The sequence below is a fragment of the Cryptotermes secundus genome, unplaced genomic scaffold (genome assembly GCF_002891405.2).
Source record: "Cryptotermes secundus unplaced genomic scaffold, Csec_1.0 scaffold846, whole genome shotgun sequence".
In the NCBI taxonomy this organism is placed as follows: domain Eukaryota; kingdom Metazoa; phylum Arthropoda; class Insecta; order Blattodea; family Kalotermitidae; genus Cryptotermes; species Cryptotermes secundus.
The window spans coordinates 487,784-508,195 of NW_019739228.1; the positions used below are offsets into that span (position 1 = coordinate 487,784).

At 43.9% G+C, this 20,412-nt stretch overlaps 2 protein-coding genes across 4 annotated transcripts in view; one reads left to right on the forward strand and one right to left on the reverse strand.

Annotated features, from left to right (window-relative positions):
- Nucleotides 1–1,812: 1,812 nt before the first annotated feature.
- Nucleotides 1,813–20,412, reverse strand: part of LOC111871783 — a 138,758-nt gene continuing 120,158 nt past the window's right edge. Inside the window, exons 3-5 of one of the 3 annotated variants that reach the window (XM_023865107.2) lie at nucleotides 9,561–9,715; nucleotides 4,460–4,975; nucleotides 1,813–2,837 (exon numbers count right to left, since the gene is read on the reverse strand). In XM_023865107.2, the coding sequence (XP_023720875.1) occupies nucleotides 2,454–2,837; nucleotides 4,460–4,825 (750 nt within the window). In that variant the 5' untranslated portion in view covers nucleotides 4,826–4,975; nucleotides 9,561–9,715 and the 3' untranslated portion in view covers nucleotides 1,813–2,453. Of the gene's footprint in view, nucleotides 2,838–4,459; nucleotides 5,136–5,504; nucleotides 5,538–9,560; nucleotides 9,716–20,412 lie in introns of those variants that run through there. The other 2 variants (XM_023865106.2, XM_033754409.1) reach the window with 2 other exon arrangements.
- Nucleotides 5,688–7,142, forward strand: LOC111871782 (general transcription factor II-I repeat domain-containing protein 2-like). The gene is made up of 2 exons (XM_023865105.2): nucleotides 5,688–6,472; nucleotides 6,602–7,142. The coding sequence occupies exons 1-2, from the start codon at nucleotides 5,695–5,697 to the stop codon at nucleotides 7,117–7,119; spliced, it is 1,296 nt and encodes a 431-aa protein (XP_023720873.1). The 5' UTR covers nucleotides 5,688–5,694; the 3' UTR covers nucleotides 7,120–7,142.

Sequence of the window (20,412 nt, forward strand, 5' to 3'; positions counted from 1 at the left end):
CCTGCAAACGAAGGGAATGCCGACGTATATTCCTCAAAACAGGCTATCGTGATAAAATTAAACTGCTGTGACAATTCGTATTATATCCGCTCTTCATCTATGATGACGTACCGCGCAGGCAATGGCAGCTGAAATACATGACAAAACATCTATGCTTGGCTTAAGGCGAGCACGGTATAACTATTCCCAGCTGTGCAAATAAACACGTGAGCCTCGACACCTAACGACCAGTCACTTGCATCTCAGTAGTTATAGATCATAACGTGAATTAATTCGCGGACGTCATACTTAGACTTGATCCGCTGAACGTCCTCATCATTTCATGTATGGAAAGAACCAATAAGCCGTAAGGAAGCCATGATTTGAATTCGGAAGCCCAGAACATTACGAGGATATCTAAGCCTCAGAGAATCAGACGTTCTCCACACTTGATTGAGTAAGGCAACGCTGGTTAAATTCAACTTTCCGGACCTCTCGAATTTCAGAAGATTGACATAATCATTTGGGCTCTGAATTATATACATAGTAAAAACTAAATATCATTAGAAACATTCACAAACATAATATATTTCGTATTATTTAAAGAGAAATCAAATGTTGTAAAGTGTCACTTACGTGAAACAAAAAAAAAACTTCGCTTGTCAACGAAGTTAGTGCCAACTTTAACGGACAGAGAGTGTCGTGTGGTCAGCGCAACAAATCCTCACGGCCGTTAATTTCGGTTTTCTAGACCGGAGCCACTATTTCCTTGAAATAGCTCCTCAGTTATCCTCACGAGGATGCGTGGACCCCGTTCCAGACCCACTACTTCCGAGAAAATCTGGTAGCACTGGGAATCGAACCAGGGAGCTCTGGATCTGTAGCCAGGAACTCTAACCACTAAACCACAGAGGCGGTCACTGTCACGCATGTCATCGCTTCAATATTGTGCCACGAGTAACAATACAACACAGTGAACTACATCCATTCGTTGTCTGTAATGTCATTAATGCCAGTAACTTCCGTTTGATTAGAATAAAGAGCGCAATCCCGTCAGGCCGCCCTTGAGATTCTCATCGATACTGGCTTACTGAGCCCGCCTTCTCCGTACCCAATACTCATTACCTGCAAGAATTATTCTGTGGGCTATGTTACGACAGTCAGTACGTAGACTATACAGCTTAGCGGCCTCCGTAGTCTAGAGGTAACGTTCCCACCTCATGACTCAAGGTACGCGGGTTCAAACCCGGCGGAGGTCGTGGAATTTTTAAGGGGCGGAAAAATTCAGGGAACAAGTCCTCCGGGAGGGACTTTAAGCCGTGGGTCCCGTATCGTAGATTTACGGCACGTAAAAGAACGTCATGTCTCTAGGAGACCTCTGAGCTAAATTTAGGCAATTTCCCGCCCAAGTAGTTTCCAATGCCTCCGGTAGATGGGGGAGCTTAGGTACCACTGCCAGAGGAGGGACGACCTCACTGACAGAAAGGGACTATCAGATACCACTGCCAGTAGAAGGCCAAAGCCTCGCTGGCAGAAAGGGAGCAATAGCAAGCACCAGTACCGGTAGGGTATGGAGACAGAAATTCAAAGGGGGACGCACAATAGATCAAACTGGTCGCGGTGCATGGGGTAACCCACCCTCTGAATACTCAATACTCAATACTCAAGGCCCCCCGTACACACACAGTTTGGCCTTCCGATCGACAATACAGGCAAAACTGTGACAGTTTACCCCCTCCCTTTCCTCCCCATACACGCGCAGATAAACCGGCAGGCTTCATGCCACTATGTTGCCGAGTGCAGTGCAGTCTACAGTTGATGAACTGTTTGCATATGCAGCTATCGCGTGTGTATTGCAAAAAGAAAAAAGAAACGCAGACGCAAGTTAGGGACCAAGCAGTGGTTAGAAAGAAGAAATCATTTCACTCACATGGATTTGCTTCAAGACCTTAAATGTTTACCAAAAGACTGGAGTAACTACCTGCGTATGGATGAAAGTACTTACCTGGAACTGTTAAGTATTTTTTCGCCATACATAAAAAAAGAAGATACGAACATGAGAAAAGCGATCACACCCAATGAAAGATTGACAGTAACACTTCGCTATCTGGCTACTGGAAGAACCCTTGAAGACCTGAAATTTTCTACTCGTATCTCTCCTCAAGCATTGGGAGGAGTGAGTCCTGAGACCTGCAAAGCAATCTACAAAGTACTGAGGAAGTATTGCAAGGTAAGTAAGTGAAACAAGTTTGTTTGAACATTTTTACTTTTACTACATAGGATATGAAAAGTGAGGGTAACATTATAAATACAGGAAGATAAATAAACTGTCATGGTACGCACATTAAAAAAATCTCTCATGCCTAACAGTTACTATAGCCCAGGCAGGAGTTAAAGAATTAAAGTAATATTGACCCGCCTCTCTAGTAGTGACCCACGCAATCATCGCGGATGGAACCCGAAGAGATATTTGACTAAGGGCCAAGAGCATAGTATGCTCCAGTACCGGTATTGATTGAAGAGTATCTAGAAAGCGATCCAAGCTCTGCTTCAAAAAGGGCGTCATTTATTAATTTCTCTGCATAAATCCTTTGTTCATTATTTCCTAATGCTCGTAATTTGGCAGCGACATTTTTTGCAAAGAAGTCAAATCTGTCCTCATTTTTCACTTGAGCCAGTCGATCACCCACTGCCACAAGTATCTGATTCTTTTTGCGTTTGAATGTACAGCCGTAGGAAGAGATGTCTGGACCAGTGCTGATGTTTAGTTCTGCACTTTGGTTTGAAACAGAGGAGTGCGTTGAAATACCTGGAGAGACTGACTTTTGTGTAATTTCTTGTTCTGTTTCTTCTAAGTCCTGTAAACAACAAAACACAAAAATATTGGTACACCCCAAGCATGTTAATCCCCCTCTCTGTGTGTATGTGTCTCTCTCTTCCTCTCAGTGCCTTCTCTCATCTGTTTACAGTGCCCTACATCGCAAGAGGAGTGGAAGAAAGTTGCTAAGGAGTTTGAAGATCTGTGGCAGTTTCCCAGCTGCATAGGAGCCATGGATGGAAAGCATGCGACTATCACGCCTCCTCCAGGGGCTGGATCATTCTTCTTTAACTATAAAAATTTCCACAGCCAGGTTTTATTTGGGGTTGCAAACGTCAATTATGAGTTATTATACTTCAGTTTTGGATCAAATGGGCGTGAGTCCGATGGTGGAGTTTTTCAAAGCACAGACTTCTACAGGACACTCGAAAGTGGGAGTTTGAATGTGCCAAAGGAAACAATTGTTGCTGGGAGAAATATGCCTTTTGTTCTTGTAGCAGATGATGCCTTTCCACTGAGGAAAGACATCATGAAGCCTTTCAGCCGTAAAGTAAACACACCAGCCCGTAAGATATTCAACTACCTTTTGTCTAGAGCTCGGCGAATGATTGAAAGTGTTTTTGGTATCATTGTGGAGAGATTTGCGGTATCACAGGAACCCATCTCTATCATAGATTTGACTATGGTCTGTTGTCTGATTCGTCCAAAGAAGGCGATCCATCATCGGTACTTACCAAAGGAGGGAAGTAATCTTGAAATGTATCCTCTCTGCCGTAAAGATCGCCTTGCAGCAATCGTTGTGTGTTGTGATTTTCGCAGAGTTCTTGGTGTGGACACTGCGCTGAATACAACCAACAAATGTAGCACGTGCAGATTGTGCGGTAGTGTTTGCAAAGAGTATGCATACCTGTGGCGATGTTGTTTGTTGGAAGGGATATATATAGTGTGTATGGGATGTAACATATCAGAAATGGGGTTCATATAGGTATGCCATCGTGACCTCTACAATTGAAGCGGGAGTCAGCATTCTTGCACGTGCCCATTGAGTGCGGTCACATTCAGACTCCGCGCTAAACAATTTATAGTATAAATTGCGATTAATAATCGCGCAGTGCCCACATCAAGAACTCTGCGAAAATCACAACACACAACGATTGCTGCAAGGTGATCTTTACGGCAGAGAGGATACATTTCAAGATTACTTCCCCCCTTGGGTAAGTACCGATGATGGATCGCCTTCTTTGGACGAATCAGACAACAGACCACACTAGCGTCCGCCATATTGTTATGGCGTGTTGTGCCCTGCAAAATTTTTTGCGCAGCAAGATTCCGAAACAGTACACACCATTGGAGTGTTTGGATGAAGAGGATTTTGAAACTGGGAATGTTACGCCTGGTTATCGCTGCAGTCAATTTATGGATCTGGAAAGACGGCAGCGGATTTTCCTACCCAGGATGCGAAGCTTGTAAGAGAGTTGTTTTTGGAGTATTTCAACAACGAGGGAAACGTTCCATGGCAACGTAAGTTCTGTTTTTAAAAACAGTACATCCAGGCAGAAGGCTCTGATTCCGTACACATGCACAGAATTATTTAGTGTTCAGAATTGTAATCTATAATTGTTAACATGCAATAAAAGTTTGATTTTTAATTACACCACTTACCTCTGTATCACTAACAAGACTTGAAACCCCGTCCAAGGCCTCTTCTTGGTCTACCAGGAACAACAAATTTTTGTAGTACCACAATTTCGGGACATAGAGGTCTTCGCTCCTCATTCCAGATTTCTTAGCCATCAATACTTTCTTCCGTTCCTTCCTGAAACTGCTTCGTAGATTGTTGATCTTTTTCAACACAGTTTCCTTGTTAGCTTGGGGGTCAATTGTTTTCATTTTTTCCGTCAGTGCTAAATAAGCATTCTTTTTCATCTCACGGTTGTGGTATTCTTTGCTCTTCACCTTCCAAATGCAAGGATGACCACGAAATTCTTCGATAAACTCCACTAAAAAGTCCTTCGACCATGTCGCCATAGCACAAAGTTTCAAAATACCACGAGAAATGACCACAACGCGAAACAGTAGTGAAGAACACGAGACAGCAGCAGCAACTGAACGATTGGCCTGCCGGTATCGTCACACAAGTAGGTTCCGCGTGTCACGTGCTACATCCTGCAGGCAGAACTGACGGGTTTCCTACAGACCAACAGCCCAAGCGATTGGTCGGCCGGCCGCACCACACACGTCAGTTTTGCCTTTCAGTCTTCAACTGTGCAGGCCGAACTGGAGGCCAAACTGTGCGTGTATGGGGCCCTAAGAACCTACGTCAGGACGGCAGGTGTCCCTGCCGATATTCGAAACAAGAACCTCCTCAGTACAAGTCTAGAGCAGTGGATCTCAACCTCTGTCAGACCGCGGCCCGGTAAATTATTTTTTGTATATGACTAGGGCCCGGTATAATTGATGCCAGGGCCGGTACCGGGACGCGGTTGAGAAACACTCGTCTAGAGCAGGGGTCGGCAAACTACGGCCCGCGAGCCAACTCCGGCCCTCCGCCGCTTTTTCTGCCGCCCGCGCGCTAAGAATAGATTTTACATTTCCAAACTCTTAAAAATGTCAAAGTGGGATAATATTTCATGAAACAAGATAATTATTATAATATGAGTTTAATATTTCTGCGTCTATGAAGCTTTAATTATAAGAAGAAACCTACGTTTTTTCGAACATATTGTCTATGGATGATTACGCACTCCAACGGCCGACCTTGAGTTGAGGAGTTGCGAGAATTGCCGTGTGTGGCGCTCCTATAGCTTCCCATTCGCACGTTCTGTGATGACACGCAGTGTTACGAATGCCACGTATATTGCTATTCTGTGTCGTTTTAATACCAGTGGATATCCATCATGTCGCTGTCGAAACCACAAAAAAAGAGAAAAGTGGACTTGGAATGTCGCGCTTTTAAGGCAGAGTGGAGTGAGAATTATTTTGTTACTGAATTAGATGGCAAATCATTGTGTTTATTGTGCAGTGATACTATAGCTGTACTAAAAGAGTACAATATACGTCGGCATTACCAGACTAAGCATTCGGCACAGTATTCCCAACTCACAGGGAAGGAACGATCACAAAAATTAGAAACTTTGAAACGGAGTATTTCATTACAACGCAGTTTCTTCACGAAAATGAAAAATGAAAATAAGGCTGCAAGTAAAGTAAGTCTACGAGTAGCTCATTTGTTAGCCAAGGAAGGAAAACCCTTTACTGATGGTGAGTTAATTAAATCATGTTTGATTGTAGCAGTTGAAGAAATGTGTCCAGAGAAAATGGATTTATTTAATAATATCAGCCTTTCCGCGAGAACAGTTGCCCGAAGAGTTGAGGACATTGGTAGCAACATCACTAACCAATTAATTAACAAGGCAAATGATTTCGAGTGGTTTTCCTTAGCTCTTGATGAGTCGACAGACATTACAGATACTGCTCAATTGCTGCTGTTTATTCGAAGAGTCAATGCTGACTTTGAAGTGACTGAAGAATTAGCTTCTATGAATAGTCTGCGTGGAACAACTACAGGCGAAGACATTTTCAAGGAAGTTGAGGAAATGTTAACGAAGTACAATCTGAAGTGGAATCAGCTAAAATGTGTGACAACTGATGGTGGTAAAAATATGTCTGGAACAGGTAAAGGCTTAGTTGGAAGCATTTACACAGCTTGTGAAAATGCAAGGTGTACAAGGCCTATGGTTATTCATTGTATCATTCACCAGCATGTACTTTGTGGCAAATATCTTAATCTGTCGTGTGTTTTAGAACCAGTCGTGTCAACGGTGAACTTCATTCGTTCTCGTGGGCTGAACCATCGTCAGTTCCGTGATTTTCTGTCAGAAGTGGAAGCCGAATATCCTGACTTACCCTACCACACAGCAGTTCGATGGCTCAGCAGTGGTAAAGTTTTATTAAGATTTTTTGAACTCAGAGCAGAGATTGAAATTTTTCTCAATGAGAAAAAACGCCCTCAACCACTATTATCGAACACTGAATGGCTTTGGAAATTAGCTTTTGCTGCTGATATCATGGGATTTCTTAATGTATTCAACTTGAAGCTACAAGGCAAAACAGTGCTAATATGTGAAACTTATACTGCGGTAAAATCATTTCGACGACAACTGGCTTTGATTGAGTCACAAATCATGTCAAGCTGTTTCGTGCATTTCCCATGCTGTCAAACATTAAAAGAAGAAGTGGATTCCCCATTCCCGCACGAATTTGCAGGTGATATATTTTCTGAGCTCAAAAAAACAGTTCCAGCAACGTTTTTCGGATCTTGATGCAAGTGCAGAAGACATTTCCAGATTTGAAAATCCATTTAACTGTACAATTGAGGAACTTCCACCTAACCTTCAATTGTAAGTGATTAATCTGCAGTGTGATAACATGCTAAAAGGCAAATTCCAAGAGAACAATCTAACAGAATTCTATAAGTGTCTTCCAAGTGATGAATATGGTGAATTAAGATCACATGCTCGAGGTTTGATCTCTGTATTTGGTAGTACCTACCTGTGTGAAAAGACATTTTCAAAGATGAAATATGTAAAATCTCAATACAGGTCAGCATTAACAGACGAACATTTGCAATCAGTTATGATGATAGAGAGTACTAACTTTGACCCCCAATTTGAAGAAATGTTATCTAAAAAAAAAAACAATTTCATTCATCCCATTAGTAGCCTAAAGCTGTGTTTCCAACAATGATTGTAGTTCCTTTTGTATTTTTATTATGTTACATTTTCACCAGTAAATTTGTGAAAACTTGTTTTTTAACCTGTTATTTTAACTGTACCAACCTTTAAAGATCCTCGAGTTTGCCTCTTGGCCCTCAGAGTGTAATGTATTTTATATTTGGCCCTTTACGAAAAATCTTTGCCGACTGCTGGTCTAGAGCGTTACTCCTAGGCTAACATGTTCGGTGTACACACACACACAAACACAAACACAGACAAACAGAGTTCATCATCATTTGCAAAACAGCCCTTGTTGAGTCATGACCATCCTCAGGAGATGAGACCATTCGGTTTTCACTTCTTTGGATTTCACAACTTAATTTTTTCACAGAACAAGGTCGTCAGCCTTGCGTCCAACCCCCAACCTTGAGGGCCAGGGCTCTGTATTTATGTCCCCCAGTGACAGGATGGCCCAATTATAACCACAGACACCGGGGTTCCCTTTCCGTCGCCTTCTACGACTAGCAGGGCTACGGTGGAAGTATTCTACAGCCTCCACATACGAATATACACACATAACACACATGCAATACTCACGTATGCACGAGTACGGTACTGGACACTGTCCATTGTATGGGGTGCATTCGACATAAGACACCGACTCCGTTGTTAGGATTAAGAGGGGAAAGATTTCTTCTCCGTTGGGCCCGATAAAAATAACTTGTCAAGTAATTGGCACTAGGTCTTCCTAACAGAACCAACAGAGTAGGGAGAGCCGGGATAGCTCAGTCGGTATACCGACTGGCTACGGGCTGGAAGACCGAGAGGTCGGAGTTCGAGCCCTGGTAGGGTCAAGAATTTTCTCCACGTCCTCCATACCTGCTGTGGGGCCCACCCAGCCTCCTAAGGGGTAACGGGGGCTCTTTCCCCGGGAGTAAAGCGGCCGGGGCGTGACGGTGACGAGTGTCGAGGTCAAGAAACTGTGGATCTATATATCCATCCCCCTACGCCTTCATGGCGTAGTGCTTAATTAGTTAATCACAGGAACAACTTTACTTTACCTTTACCAATAGAGTAGGACCTATAACTCCCGCCACCCCCCTCTGTAACCCTAATGATAGAATTGGTTTGAGTTCCCGAAATGTTGTGTACGGGCAGTGTCCAACATAATACTCGTATAATGAATCGATTATTGGCACAGATCTTCAGGGAACCATCCATCACCTACCGGTGAGGTATTGCACTAGGATGCCAACGGGAGCCCATGGCGCAGCTGCCAGCATCTCGGCCAATGGACAAAGTGGCGCTGGGGCAGGTTTTCTCCGAGTACTTCGGTTCCCCTGCCAATCTTAATTCCACCAATTGCTCCACAATCACCCTCACCTATCATGTGGGGCTGGTACAATAGGCCAGAGGTGGCCGCAGTACAAGAGACTTAGTCCCTACCCACCATCAATAAAAAAAATCCCGGTAAAACTCAATGTATTAACAATCAAGTTCCTTCCGTCAAATGTGACACTTTTTTAAGTTTTCCACCTCGTCAGCACCTGCCTTACATGTTTCGGCTCACCACGGAGCCATCATCAGAGGCATTTATAGTAGAAAAAGAAATCACCAACACACAAAACTTCACTTTGTCCAAGATAGCCACGTTCCAGTTAATTAAAATAATTACAAATAGTTAAAATTNTGTGTGTTTCTAATTTCTTTCAAACATGTTCAATTTCGACAGCGAAAGATTTATAATTGAAATTCAGTCCCGACCATCTGGCAGCTGGACGCCATGGCATCCTAGTCTGATACCTCCCTACAGTTGACGTTTCACTCCAACAGGCATACTTATGAACTATGTCCATACAAAATTTCACGCACTGTGCCTAGCTAAAGAAAATGATGTGAAATGGCCAACGATCATGGGCAAAAACAAATCTCCTGTGTTGAGATACTGCTCGTACGTTTTTTGGGTTTCTATTACCAAAGAGTTAAAGGTTTTCCCTGTCTCTAAACACGATGCCATGTAAGGAAGTAAAGCTCCAAGCATTCGCTACCTCAGAAGCAGCCGCTGGAGGCGACTTGTCAGTTCCAGACTCTAGTCCCAGAGACTCAGTAGCCAGCGGGCAGAGGGTTCAAAATCGTGGTGTAAACAAACGTCCAGAAATCGAAGCCAGGTCGTCTAGCCCGTAGCTGGTCTTGATGAGGTATCCTGGCAAACCAGATTGTATGATGATTAATTTATTGATCAATCAAATAATTATTTTCAGATTTTATATACAGGGTGTCCCAGGAGGAATGTGCCAAACTTCGGGAGGGTGTTCCTTATGTTAAAGTATGCCGATATAACCCAAAACACCTATGTCCAAAGTTGAACGGTTACGGAGATAATGGCCCNGACCATTCCGTTGGATATCACAGATATTCGTTCACACAACTTAACGTGGCAAAGCTTAGTCTCTCTGTGAAACTACTGTTTCTCCTGTTTGCGCTATGAATTTCATCCTCTGATGTAAGTATAACAACAGGACCACTGCGTCACTGTTGTACCGCACTATGTACACCAGGTTTGAAAAATGCGTATAAATATATTGTCCGTGTAATACAGTACAGTCCCTACACTACACTGACCAGGATGTTTTATCAGACATTCGAGGCAGATAATTTCGCGGTCTGCTTACCACAAAGGAAACAGTGGTCAGCAGGGACCTGAAACCAGTGGCTCGCAGGCCAATACTGTATGACAGGGGTGGCCAAACTCGGAGACGCGTGTGAAATTCAGCAGCTGCAGACAGACGTGGATTGGATGGCACGGGTGTTTAAAGGCGGACACAGACGCTTACCATGAAGAAGATTTTTTTATATATAACACACAGACGATAGCTTTATGGGCAAGCCTCACTGACGGCTCAAAAGAGATGCATGCGGCTCGCGAGCCACGCTTTTACGACATCTGGTATATAAAGAACGGAAAGATATTGCAATCCATTCTGATTACGAGCAAACATACATGTTTTTTAGATGCGTTCTAAGCGATTTTTCATACCCCACTGGCCAAGATAAATCACTACTGAAACTCATTCCCACCGCAGTTAACATTGCAGAGTCTGAATGTATTCTTCCTTGTTCTTAGTTACATATTCGCTGCCTCGAAAAAAAAAATATTTATAATAAAAGTTGCGAGCGTTAATACTTCCATATTTTCTGTCACTATATCAATTTGTTGTATGATGTGATATATCTGGGACCGTTTTCTAGCGTGTGGCTTATAACTGACTGGTTCGCACTAAAATTAGATTCGTTCTACAGGTTCTAGTGCGCCGATCACGGTGGCCGCGCTGTCTAAGGCATGAAATATCTTAGCCCACTCAAACAATGGGATCGTGAGTTTGAATCCCACCTGAGGCATGCACATCAGCGTTTATTCTGTGTTCGTTTTGTCTTGTGTAGGTAGCGGTCTTGCGTTGGTCTGATCCCCCTTCCAAGGAGCCCTACCGATTGTCTATAAAATTCGCAATTTCACAATTAATTCTGAAGGGTAAGAGCCCAGAGAGCCTAATCCGTCAAGGTCATATGCTCACACATTGGATGCAAATAATGAAAACACTATTATAGAAGTGTTACTTTCAGGCTCATTATCTTTACAGTTATTTACAGACATAATACAGAGGATTATTTACCTTAATGTACGACAATGAAAGGTATCCTAACGATGCACAGTTTGAAAACCAGTGGTTTAGTGTACCCCCAGAAAGAGCAGGTGGAGAAGCAGGGGCCCACTTTACGTAACCCACATTACGAAACAGATTTTCGGGGGACCGCACAAAAAACAACGCTTCTGTTTAGGACGCGTAGCACCACTATCGATCGAGTTGCGATTCGAACCTTGAAGCTGCTGTCCTCCAACGTCTGGAAGCTAAACAGAAACACGATAAGCACATGCCGTGTACATTGCACATTTTGGGGGTTCAGAAACATTAGATATTAGATAGCCAAATTATTATAGAAATACGTATTTCATAAAAATGTCAGATTTCCTCAGAAGAATTCATGATTTCTATTTTTTTATTGCTAGTGGGGTGGGACTAGGTCCATTGTACTGCGGCCACTTCTGGCCTGCTGTACCAGCCCCAGATGATAGGTGAGGGTGATTGTGGAGCAGTTGTGGAATGAAGATTGGCAGGGGAAACCGAAGTGCTTGGAGAAAACCTGCCCCAGCACCACTTTGTCCGTCACAAATCCCACTTGACCAGACCCGGGATCGAACCCGGGCCGCCGCGGTGTAAAGCCAGCGACTAACCGCTTGAGCTATGGCGCGGCCTAATGATTACTAACTTTCTTCAATTGTTTCAGTGACGTCGATAAAGCTAGCAACAACTTTAAATTTGTAATTAAATTTATTTATGTTCTCACAATAAGTAACACCGGAACCAACACTGTTCGCTGTAAGAATTCATGGCTGTTCTTTTCGTTTTCCTCGCCGATTTGTGTTCACTTCCAGACAACAATGGAAAAGTACAGGTAGATCAACGGAGTAGGCGCCTCTCCTATTTTCCAAATGCGTTTTTAATACATTTCGTATCTAAGAGACATCGATGTTTTATTTCTTTATCTGTCCCTGTGCTTAATTAAGCACTACGCCATGAAGACATATGGGACAGTGAAGATATAGCTCAACCATTCTTGACCTCGGCAGTAGATGAAGCTGAGTAGTCAACTTCACGCCCCGACCGCTTTAGCCCCCTGCCTGGGAGAAATCGCCGCCAGAACCCGTTGGATATGAGACCGTATGGGCTCCAAAGCCGGTCTGGACACTGTGGAGAAGAAAAAATTCTTGTTATGCCGGGAATAGAACCAGAGCCGTCCATCTCGAAGCCCGACGCTATACCGACTATTGTGAATACAAAAATATCGTTAAGAAAGCTAACTCAAGATACGGATGCCACACTGCACGGATTTATGTTCCATTTATTTTATTGAATATGTCAAAATGTTTAAAAAATTCAGATGCTAAGGAGATCTCTTAAGTTTTGTACGCTGAAAATTAAATGTAATTACTTTTAAAACAGAACCCCCCCCCCATTTCCAAATTTAATCGCTTTCCTTGGAGTCGCTTCGGAGACGAAACTTACGGATGATATGCCCTCCCCACTAAGTGTCGATGGTAAACAATTCTCTTCACAAACACCTAAAGTAAACTCCAAAATCGAACTTTGTAACGCAGGCATTTTCTAATTCTGCTGTGAAAAAGGAAGCAGACCAGACACATACCTCGCGTTGTCCGCATGGCATTATCCGCGGAGCCTGCTGTCAGCAGCCGGGAGGTTGAGGTTGAGGTTGAGGTGGGGGATGTATTGATTATCAAATATAAATAACCAGGAGACGGACTGCAGCGGTACTGCACCGCTCGAGTTGTGCATTGCACGAAGAAGATCAATGTCCGAAGAGACGCCAAGACTAGTTACAGGAATCTGGCACTCCGAAGCACACATGTTTGCTTTGCCTTACACAACAAATATAAACGAAGGCGAAATCATGCAAAACTGACAAGACCGTTTGAATAATGATGCATTTCTATGGAGGTAAAAAAAAATTAACGTAAAGGTATTCCTGTAACAGGCCGTGGAGACCCATAGGGTTGTGAGACGTCGAGGCTCTCACATTTTCTAGACAATCTGCTCACAGTCGGCGGTGAGGTTGTCAGCCTTAAGCGCCGGCCGCCCTTTACCCCCCAGGAAGATTCCTGGTACTCATTTTTGATAGAGGCAGAGTCGAACCCCACTGCCGTAGTGCAGCTGGAAGTACTAGGTCAATCGAAAAATCCAATGACCTCATCGAGAATCGAACCAGCGACCTTCCAGCTTATATCATAGTGCCTCAACCAACTACGCTACCGCATGCCCCTTGCATTTTTAAAGAGACGGATTCCAACTCTATGGGGCACAATCAACGTTCTCTCTAAGCCAGGGATGCGCATGCGCAAACCATGGCGTCTTCTGACCAGCAAATGTGTTGACTTGGCCAACCTGGGGGGGGTTCTAAAAAGACATTAGATTTATATGTTCACAAAAAAAACGAAAAATTGTAGTTTTTTCCAATTTTATTTTTATTAATTCAGACTGACTGTATACTAAACCAATAAGGGTGCGCGGGAGTGCGACAGTCGCTGCGCGGCCGCGCACGCGCACAGCTGAGGGAACATCGGGCACAATCCTTTCTGAGAGGCTGATGGTCACTGTGCTATCAATCAAAGTCCAATCCGTTTACAGAACCCAAATAGTGCCATGTTCTCAAAGTCCATCAGTGGCTGCCAGCCCGGGCAAGATTACTCTTGTCCAAACTCTCAGATTTAAGATCCACAATGTGTTCCTTCCATTTACGTCCATTAACAGTCCTCTTCCCGCCATGCTTCACGACATAATTTCTTTACCCATTTCTCATATCCAGTGCATGCTGCACGCTGTGGCCACCTCATCCCTTTAATTTGGTAATCCTAATAATATTTTATCGTCCCGTATGTATCCCTACTTTGACTTAGTGGTGGGGGCTTGGGTAGTCATATGATCCTGAGAGCTATGCTGGTGGTAGCGTAGCTACTGGTAGGGTCTGCCATGCCGGACAGGTCAAAGGCGATGATCCAAACAAAAAGGGATACCCTGGTCCTCCGGGTTTGAGATTTGGCGTAAAGTTAACAACCCCACCCCGCAAAAAGCCTCATTTGTTGAGAAGCTTTTAGCGATTGCAGCCAGGCGGAAACACTCAAATGGAGACAAAAGTCATACGATCAAGACCAATGGCTAACTACAATAAAAGAAGCCAAGGCTCATCATGGACTGTACAGCTCGCAGAAGCATAAGACTTCACAAATATCACAGATTATGAAGCTCTCTCTCATTTAATTTCTTCCTCCTCAAGTTCTTTCAGTCTCTTTGAGTCAAAATATTCTCCTCGGCATCCTGTTCTCAAACAAGCGGGAGTCTGCAGAAACTGGGTTGTCTCCGGAAGTGAGTGTGAGTGTAGAACGTTTGCTGGTTTCAGCAGTACATGACACTTCTCCGGCGAATCCTTCGTTCATAACAGACTATTGCTTTCATGAAACGCGCCACATACAATAGTACCAACGAGCTAATGCAGGCACAATACCTAAGCCGGTCCACAGAACTCGCTACAGATTAAGAAAACTGCCAGTGCACAGCCAAGTTTCGAAAACCAGCCCGAACCAATAAGGACTGACCACGTATCGTGAATACAGTCAGACATCCTTACAGCGGAATTCCAAAGAAACTCAACATTATTTCATTTCAAACATGTTACGTGTAACAAATACACAGGCCTATTTGTAATAAAATTATACTGGGCACTAGACAACTTACATATTCAAGGCCCTAAAATCCACGCGGTAGCGTAGCTGGTTGAGGCACTGTGCTACAAGCCGGAAGGCTGCGGGTTCAAGTCCAGATAAGGTGGATTTTTTTCTTCAATTTACTTATTCCTTCCAGCCGCATTATGGCCCTGTGCTCGACTCAGCCTCTAACAGAAATGAGTATCAGGAATCTTCCTCGGGAGCAAAGGGCGGCCGGTGCATAAGGCTGACAAACTTACTGCCATCTGTGAGCCAACTGTCCAAAGAAAATGTGGGATCCTCGACGTCTCACAACCCTATGGGCCTTCACGGCCTGTTACAGGGATAACTTTTCAATTTTAAACCTTAAAGTCATAGTCAGAAATTCATGCTCGGCCTATATGTATGTATGTACGTATGTATATATATATAGTGAGACGTATTTGCGCTATGCAGGCCACCCCTCCCCCGCCAGCGGTGACATAACACCTTCGGAACGTTGCCGCTGCTACTGTAACAGGCCAGTCAACACTCCGCCCCCCTACCGCGGTGACTTTACCAAAGGATACCGCAGTGGCTACGCAGTAGTAAATAACTCTCGACAGTGTTGCTAGGCAACCTGTAAACACGGCGTCACGCAACAGCGGTACCTATCACGTAACTGTTTTCTGTGTTGTCCGTGCCGAGGCTAAAGAAGGAGCAGCGAACACTACATAAAGTCTTGAAGTCATACAATAAGTCTTAACTGGCTGATTTCTAAGTTATCGCACACTATCACAGATTATCACACATAAATTCTTCTAACCAAGCGTTCGGTTCTTCTTCTTCCCGCGACTGACTCCCTTCTCCTCCGCTGAACACTCCGAATACTAACTGGCTCCTTAGTTATTCCAGTTTCTCTTATAAACCCTCAGTCGGACAGCGGAAAATTTGCACTGTTGTAAAACTTGTCAGGCCTACATGATATAAAGTAGACAAGTTCCTCAGAGATTGCGTATAGTCCTACCTCTCGACGTGCTTTGCGGCTCAGCGTATTGAAGTGTCAATTATATTCAGCCTGCGGAAATTACGTAATTCGTCCGGTTTGCGGACAGATTCCATTACAGTTTTACCGGCCGTGTACGCGTTCACTCCATATTCAACATGAATTACATATAGGTAACTTGTTTTCGTCACAGCACGTCATAATTTGCGAGGCATCCGCACGTCAATTCGTTCGGACGAAGTCATAAACTAACGGAAGTCCTGCTGGGGTCGCATGTCAGTCCCCTGTGCGGCTGGTATCTACGTGTCACATTTATGTATGCATATTAGTTATCCTTCTCAGGTTTGTACACCCTTTACTGCTGAGAGTTGGAAATTTGTTTGAGAGCATGGCGACTGGCCACCCCTGGCAAAGTGCATATTCGCGTAGTGACGTCACTCATTGCAATGCGGCACATAGATCCGTCCTTCACAAACAATAAACACAACCAGAAATAGAACTACACAGACCGCTTTATTTTCTACGCTTGACACAGTTACACTACGGCTATGAAAGGGATACGAACTGCCCTGCCATCTCGTTCACACAGTTTCCTTCCTTCAAGAAAATTATGATTATAAGATCAATACGTTGTCTGTGTGTGTCAGTGTGTTGTGTCACCCTCAAATTCACACATCTCAACTATTTAATCGGTCTTCGCGTAACTTTATATGAACGCTGGAGGCCACACGAAATTCATACTTTCTCCAGTTTCCTGCAGTCAGTAGGAACAACATGGCAGACGCGCGAACTTCTAAGGCGGAAGCAACACCAGCGCCACTTACTTCAGGATATTGAAACAACCAGTTAGCTGTGCCATTAACTACTCCTATGCTGGTTTTTATTTTATCCCTCGTATATCTGCTTGACCGCCTCTGTGGTCTAGTGGTCAAGAGTTCCTGTCTACAGATCCAGAGGTCTGGGTTCGATTCCCGGCGCTATCAGATTTTCTGAGAAGTAGTGGGTCTGGAACGGATTCCACTCAGCCTCGTGAAGATAACTGAAGAGATATTTCAAGGAAATAGCGGCTTCGGTCTAGAAAACCGAGATCAACGGCCATGAGGATTCGCTGAGCTCTCTATCCGCTAAAGTCGGCACTAACTTCGCCGAGAAGCGGCGGTCGCTCGGTCGGTACAGTTCGGTTGCGGACTCGAGCCACGGAGTTTGTTTTATATCTGCTTACGTTGGTACATTTATATGTTAACGTGAAACGTTACTGAAACAAACCTTAGAAAAAATATACAAGTTTTATTAATTTCTTAGTAAAATCTCAAGCATGAATATGGAGCAGGTGCGAAACTTTTCTTTCTCTTTAGGTTTAATGGTGACAGCTTATACTACTGCAAATATCGCATGAAAATATACCATACGCTATACACACACACACACACACTCGTAATGTATGAAATGCTGTCTGCAAGCAAACAAGTACAAACATGGCAATGCCGCGAATCTTCGACTTTTATTCAACAAATTTAACGTTGACAGAATCTGTTCGTAAGTAATACCTTCAACCCCCCCCCCACCAAGACAATAGATCTGTAGGACTAGAAACATATGCAATAGGTAGTAGGCTTTATGGAAACAGCTTGGAACCCCTTGATCGTCTTTAGTTCTTTTTTAAACGTACTCCAGGCATGAAAAGGGAGCCGGGATAGCAAAGTCTGTATAGCGACTGGCTACGGACTCGACGACCGAGAGGTCGAAGTTTGAGTCCCGGTAAGGTCATGAATTTTTTCTTCTCCACGTCGTCCAGACCGGCTTTGAGGTTAACTCAACCTCTTATCCAATGGATACCGGGAGCTCTCTCCCCGGGGGTAAAGCGGCAGGGGCGTGAAGCTGACCACTCACCTCCATTTAGTGCAGAGGTCAAGAGAATGTGGATCTCCACATACGCCTTACTCCAGCATCAATTCTGTCAGTCTTAGAAAGAAAGAAAATACGAAGCACAGAACGCGGTGTACGCACATTATATAAAGGCATAACAGCACCGAAGTGCCTCCTCCAAGGTCAGCTGCTTTAGATTAATATTTATTCGGTTCAGTTAATTACAATACATAAAGCTATGCACTGTGACGTGTAGTATAATGACTTACGTTTGTGACAAGCTGTCGCTCGCTCTGAGGGCCAATGGGAGAGATGAAATCACGACTGCTTGAATATCGCGCGTAACAACGGCTCGTTATTGGTCTCCAACGAGACTGTCGGGTATTTTTAATTACGTACTAGTGACCTTGGATTGTAAAATTTGAGGCTTTCACGGAGGTGACTACAAAACACACCGTGTTCTGGGAGGTGGCGCCGTGTAGATTTTACGTAAACAGACGTTTCGGAGGAACGTATCGCTTCCATCTTCGAGGTAGAAAAATCCACGAGCGAGGAACAAGTGTGAGCAAATGGCAGCCACTTGCTCACACTTGTTCCTCGCCTATTCCAATCCACTGTTTCGTAAAATGTTCATTTAAAACCTGGCAGATAACGTTTCCAAAACATGAGAGCACTCCATCCTGCTGGAACCATTACAAGGCAACTGTAGCACTGTGCGGTGTTCTAACAAGTCCAGGCACGAGGGGAGTGTCTTGGTTGCTTCAGAAAGAAAAAAGTTACAATGAAGGGATGTTTCGTCATGCCACATGACACGGTACTCCTCTGACGTGTCCCTCTGATGTTCGATAATTTCTTGAGGTGGATGACTGCCCAAAATTCTGCAGTTATGCCTGTTCACGATACCATTCAAATGGAATGTAGCCTCATTAGAAAAAACCAGACACTCAAGGAAAATCTCATCACTGTCAATTTCCTACAGCATTTCCTTACAAAGTCGTCTTTCTGTAGTCACGGTTGGCTGCATCGATGTGCTTCCGCAACTACAATTTGTACGCACGCAAACGTAAACGTTTGTAGACAGCGTCATGAACTGTGGAGGGGGAAGGCACAGTTTCCTGCTTTTTGTACTGATCGACTTTTGCTTGTCTACTGCACTCCTCGTCTTCGTTGGATGTCCTTGGACGTCGTGGAAATTTCTGATTGATAGCACTTCAGTTTCTCTCTCAGGCGTCTATCCCACTTCTTGATTGAGCTGTAGCTTTGTGCCGAACCTCCGTGCACGAACCAAAACTTAGGCTGAAAGCGGGTAACGGGTTTCAACTCCGTCAGCCATAAAACGCAATCCACCATCTGTTGAACAGTCGCTATGACAACCAGTAATTCGAAGTGACAGCGCATGCGCGACCACTGATACCAACAGAAATAAAACAACTACAAGCTACTGAATAGTGGGATCGTTTCTTTTACATAATATTTTTTTCCGTATAATAATGTACGTGTATTTTTCTTTCAAACCTCTCCCGGACATTCTGTAGATATTTAAAGATTTGGAATCTGTTTCAAGGTAATACGCCAGCGTTGTCTGCATGAACATAGTAAAACGGAGAAGAAACCAGCAAGGCAGCCAGTCCCCTAGCCGAGGTTCGAGCCAACAGCTTTCGAGTACAAATCACTCCCAACATCAGTTAGTATATATTACTTGCTCAATACCTGATATAATTTTATATTAAGGATTCCTGTGTTACGTGAAGTTTAATATAATGCAATAAGTGAGTGACTCAACGAAAGTCGTTAATGAGAAGCTAGCCAAGAAATTCCCCACCTTTTGCGAAATTCGAAGGTTCATTATCGAGTTCTCAGCACCTCCCCACTGGACTTGTCCTGTGACAGATGAAAGCAATCCACATCCTCACATCTTACATCATTAAGAACCATCTTAAGATTGTCGGTCTGCCAATGCCTAAGCCTCCGAAGCCGTCTCTTCCATTCGGATCTTCCGACAGTCAACACCCCACCTCATTCAGAGCGAACTATCTTCACAGTTGGGGCAGCGTCGTTCTGATTTTTAATGGGAAACAGAACGTCAAGCAAAGAAACCTCATGATGTAAGATTTGAAGCTTTCACGGCGGTGACTATGAAGAAAGCAGTCTTCTGGGATTTGGAACCGTGTATATGTGGTGTTAACCGACGTTTCGGAGGAACGTATCGCCTCCATCTTCAGGGTAGAAGGAAAAATATAAGAAATCCGCAAGCGAAGACACCGTGAGAACCGGTAAAACCACATATACACGTTGCCAAATCCCAGAAATGCCAGAAGACTGCTTTCTTCAAACCTCGTGATGTTTCACGGCCTGGCAACGATTCACATTTCATTTCAAGAAAACCCTACCATTAGAAGCAGATTATGGACGGAAGTAAATAGTAGCTATTAAACGCACAACTTTCACCGTCTAGAGCAGCCTTGTAATCTGTTAAGTTGGCTTTCTTAGCAGTTTCGACATCCCGTGTATATCGGTGTGTATGCAGTTCTGGCTCAACAAGTGCACACCAGTCCCTAGCAAGGCTTATAATGTCTTCACATTCATGGTTATAAGATTTTCCTGACTGCACACTGCACGTATGTACGTATGTAACACTCGTCTGAAACGCTGTCGTGAAGTAAAGAAAACCTGTGTTCACTGGGAAACTTTCTGGCTCTCGAAAATATACGCCTTG

What these genes read in the sequence shown, in the direction of transcription:
- LOC111871782 (XM_023865105.2), top strand. Translation starts at nt 5,695, where the DNA reads ATGTCGCTGTCGAAACCACAAAAAAAGAGAAAAGTGGACTTGGAATGT. An exon ending in TAAAAATATGTCTGGAACAG is followed by an intron (nt 6,473 to 6,601) that starts GTAAAGGCTTAG and finishes CGTGTGTTTTAG; the next exon opens with AACCAGTCGTGTCAACGGTG.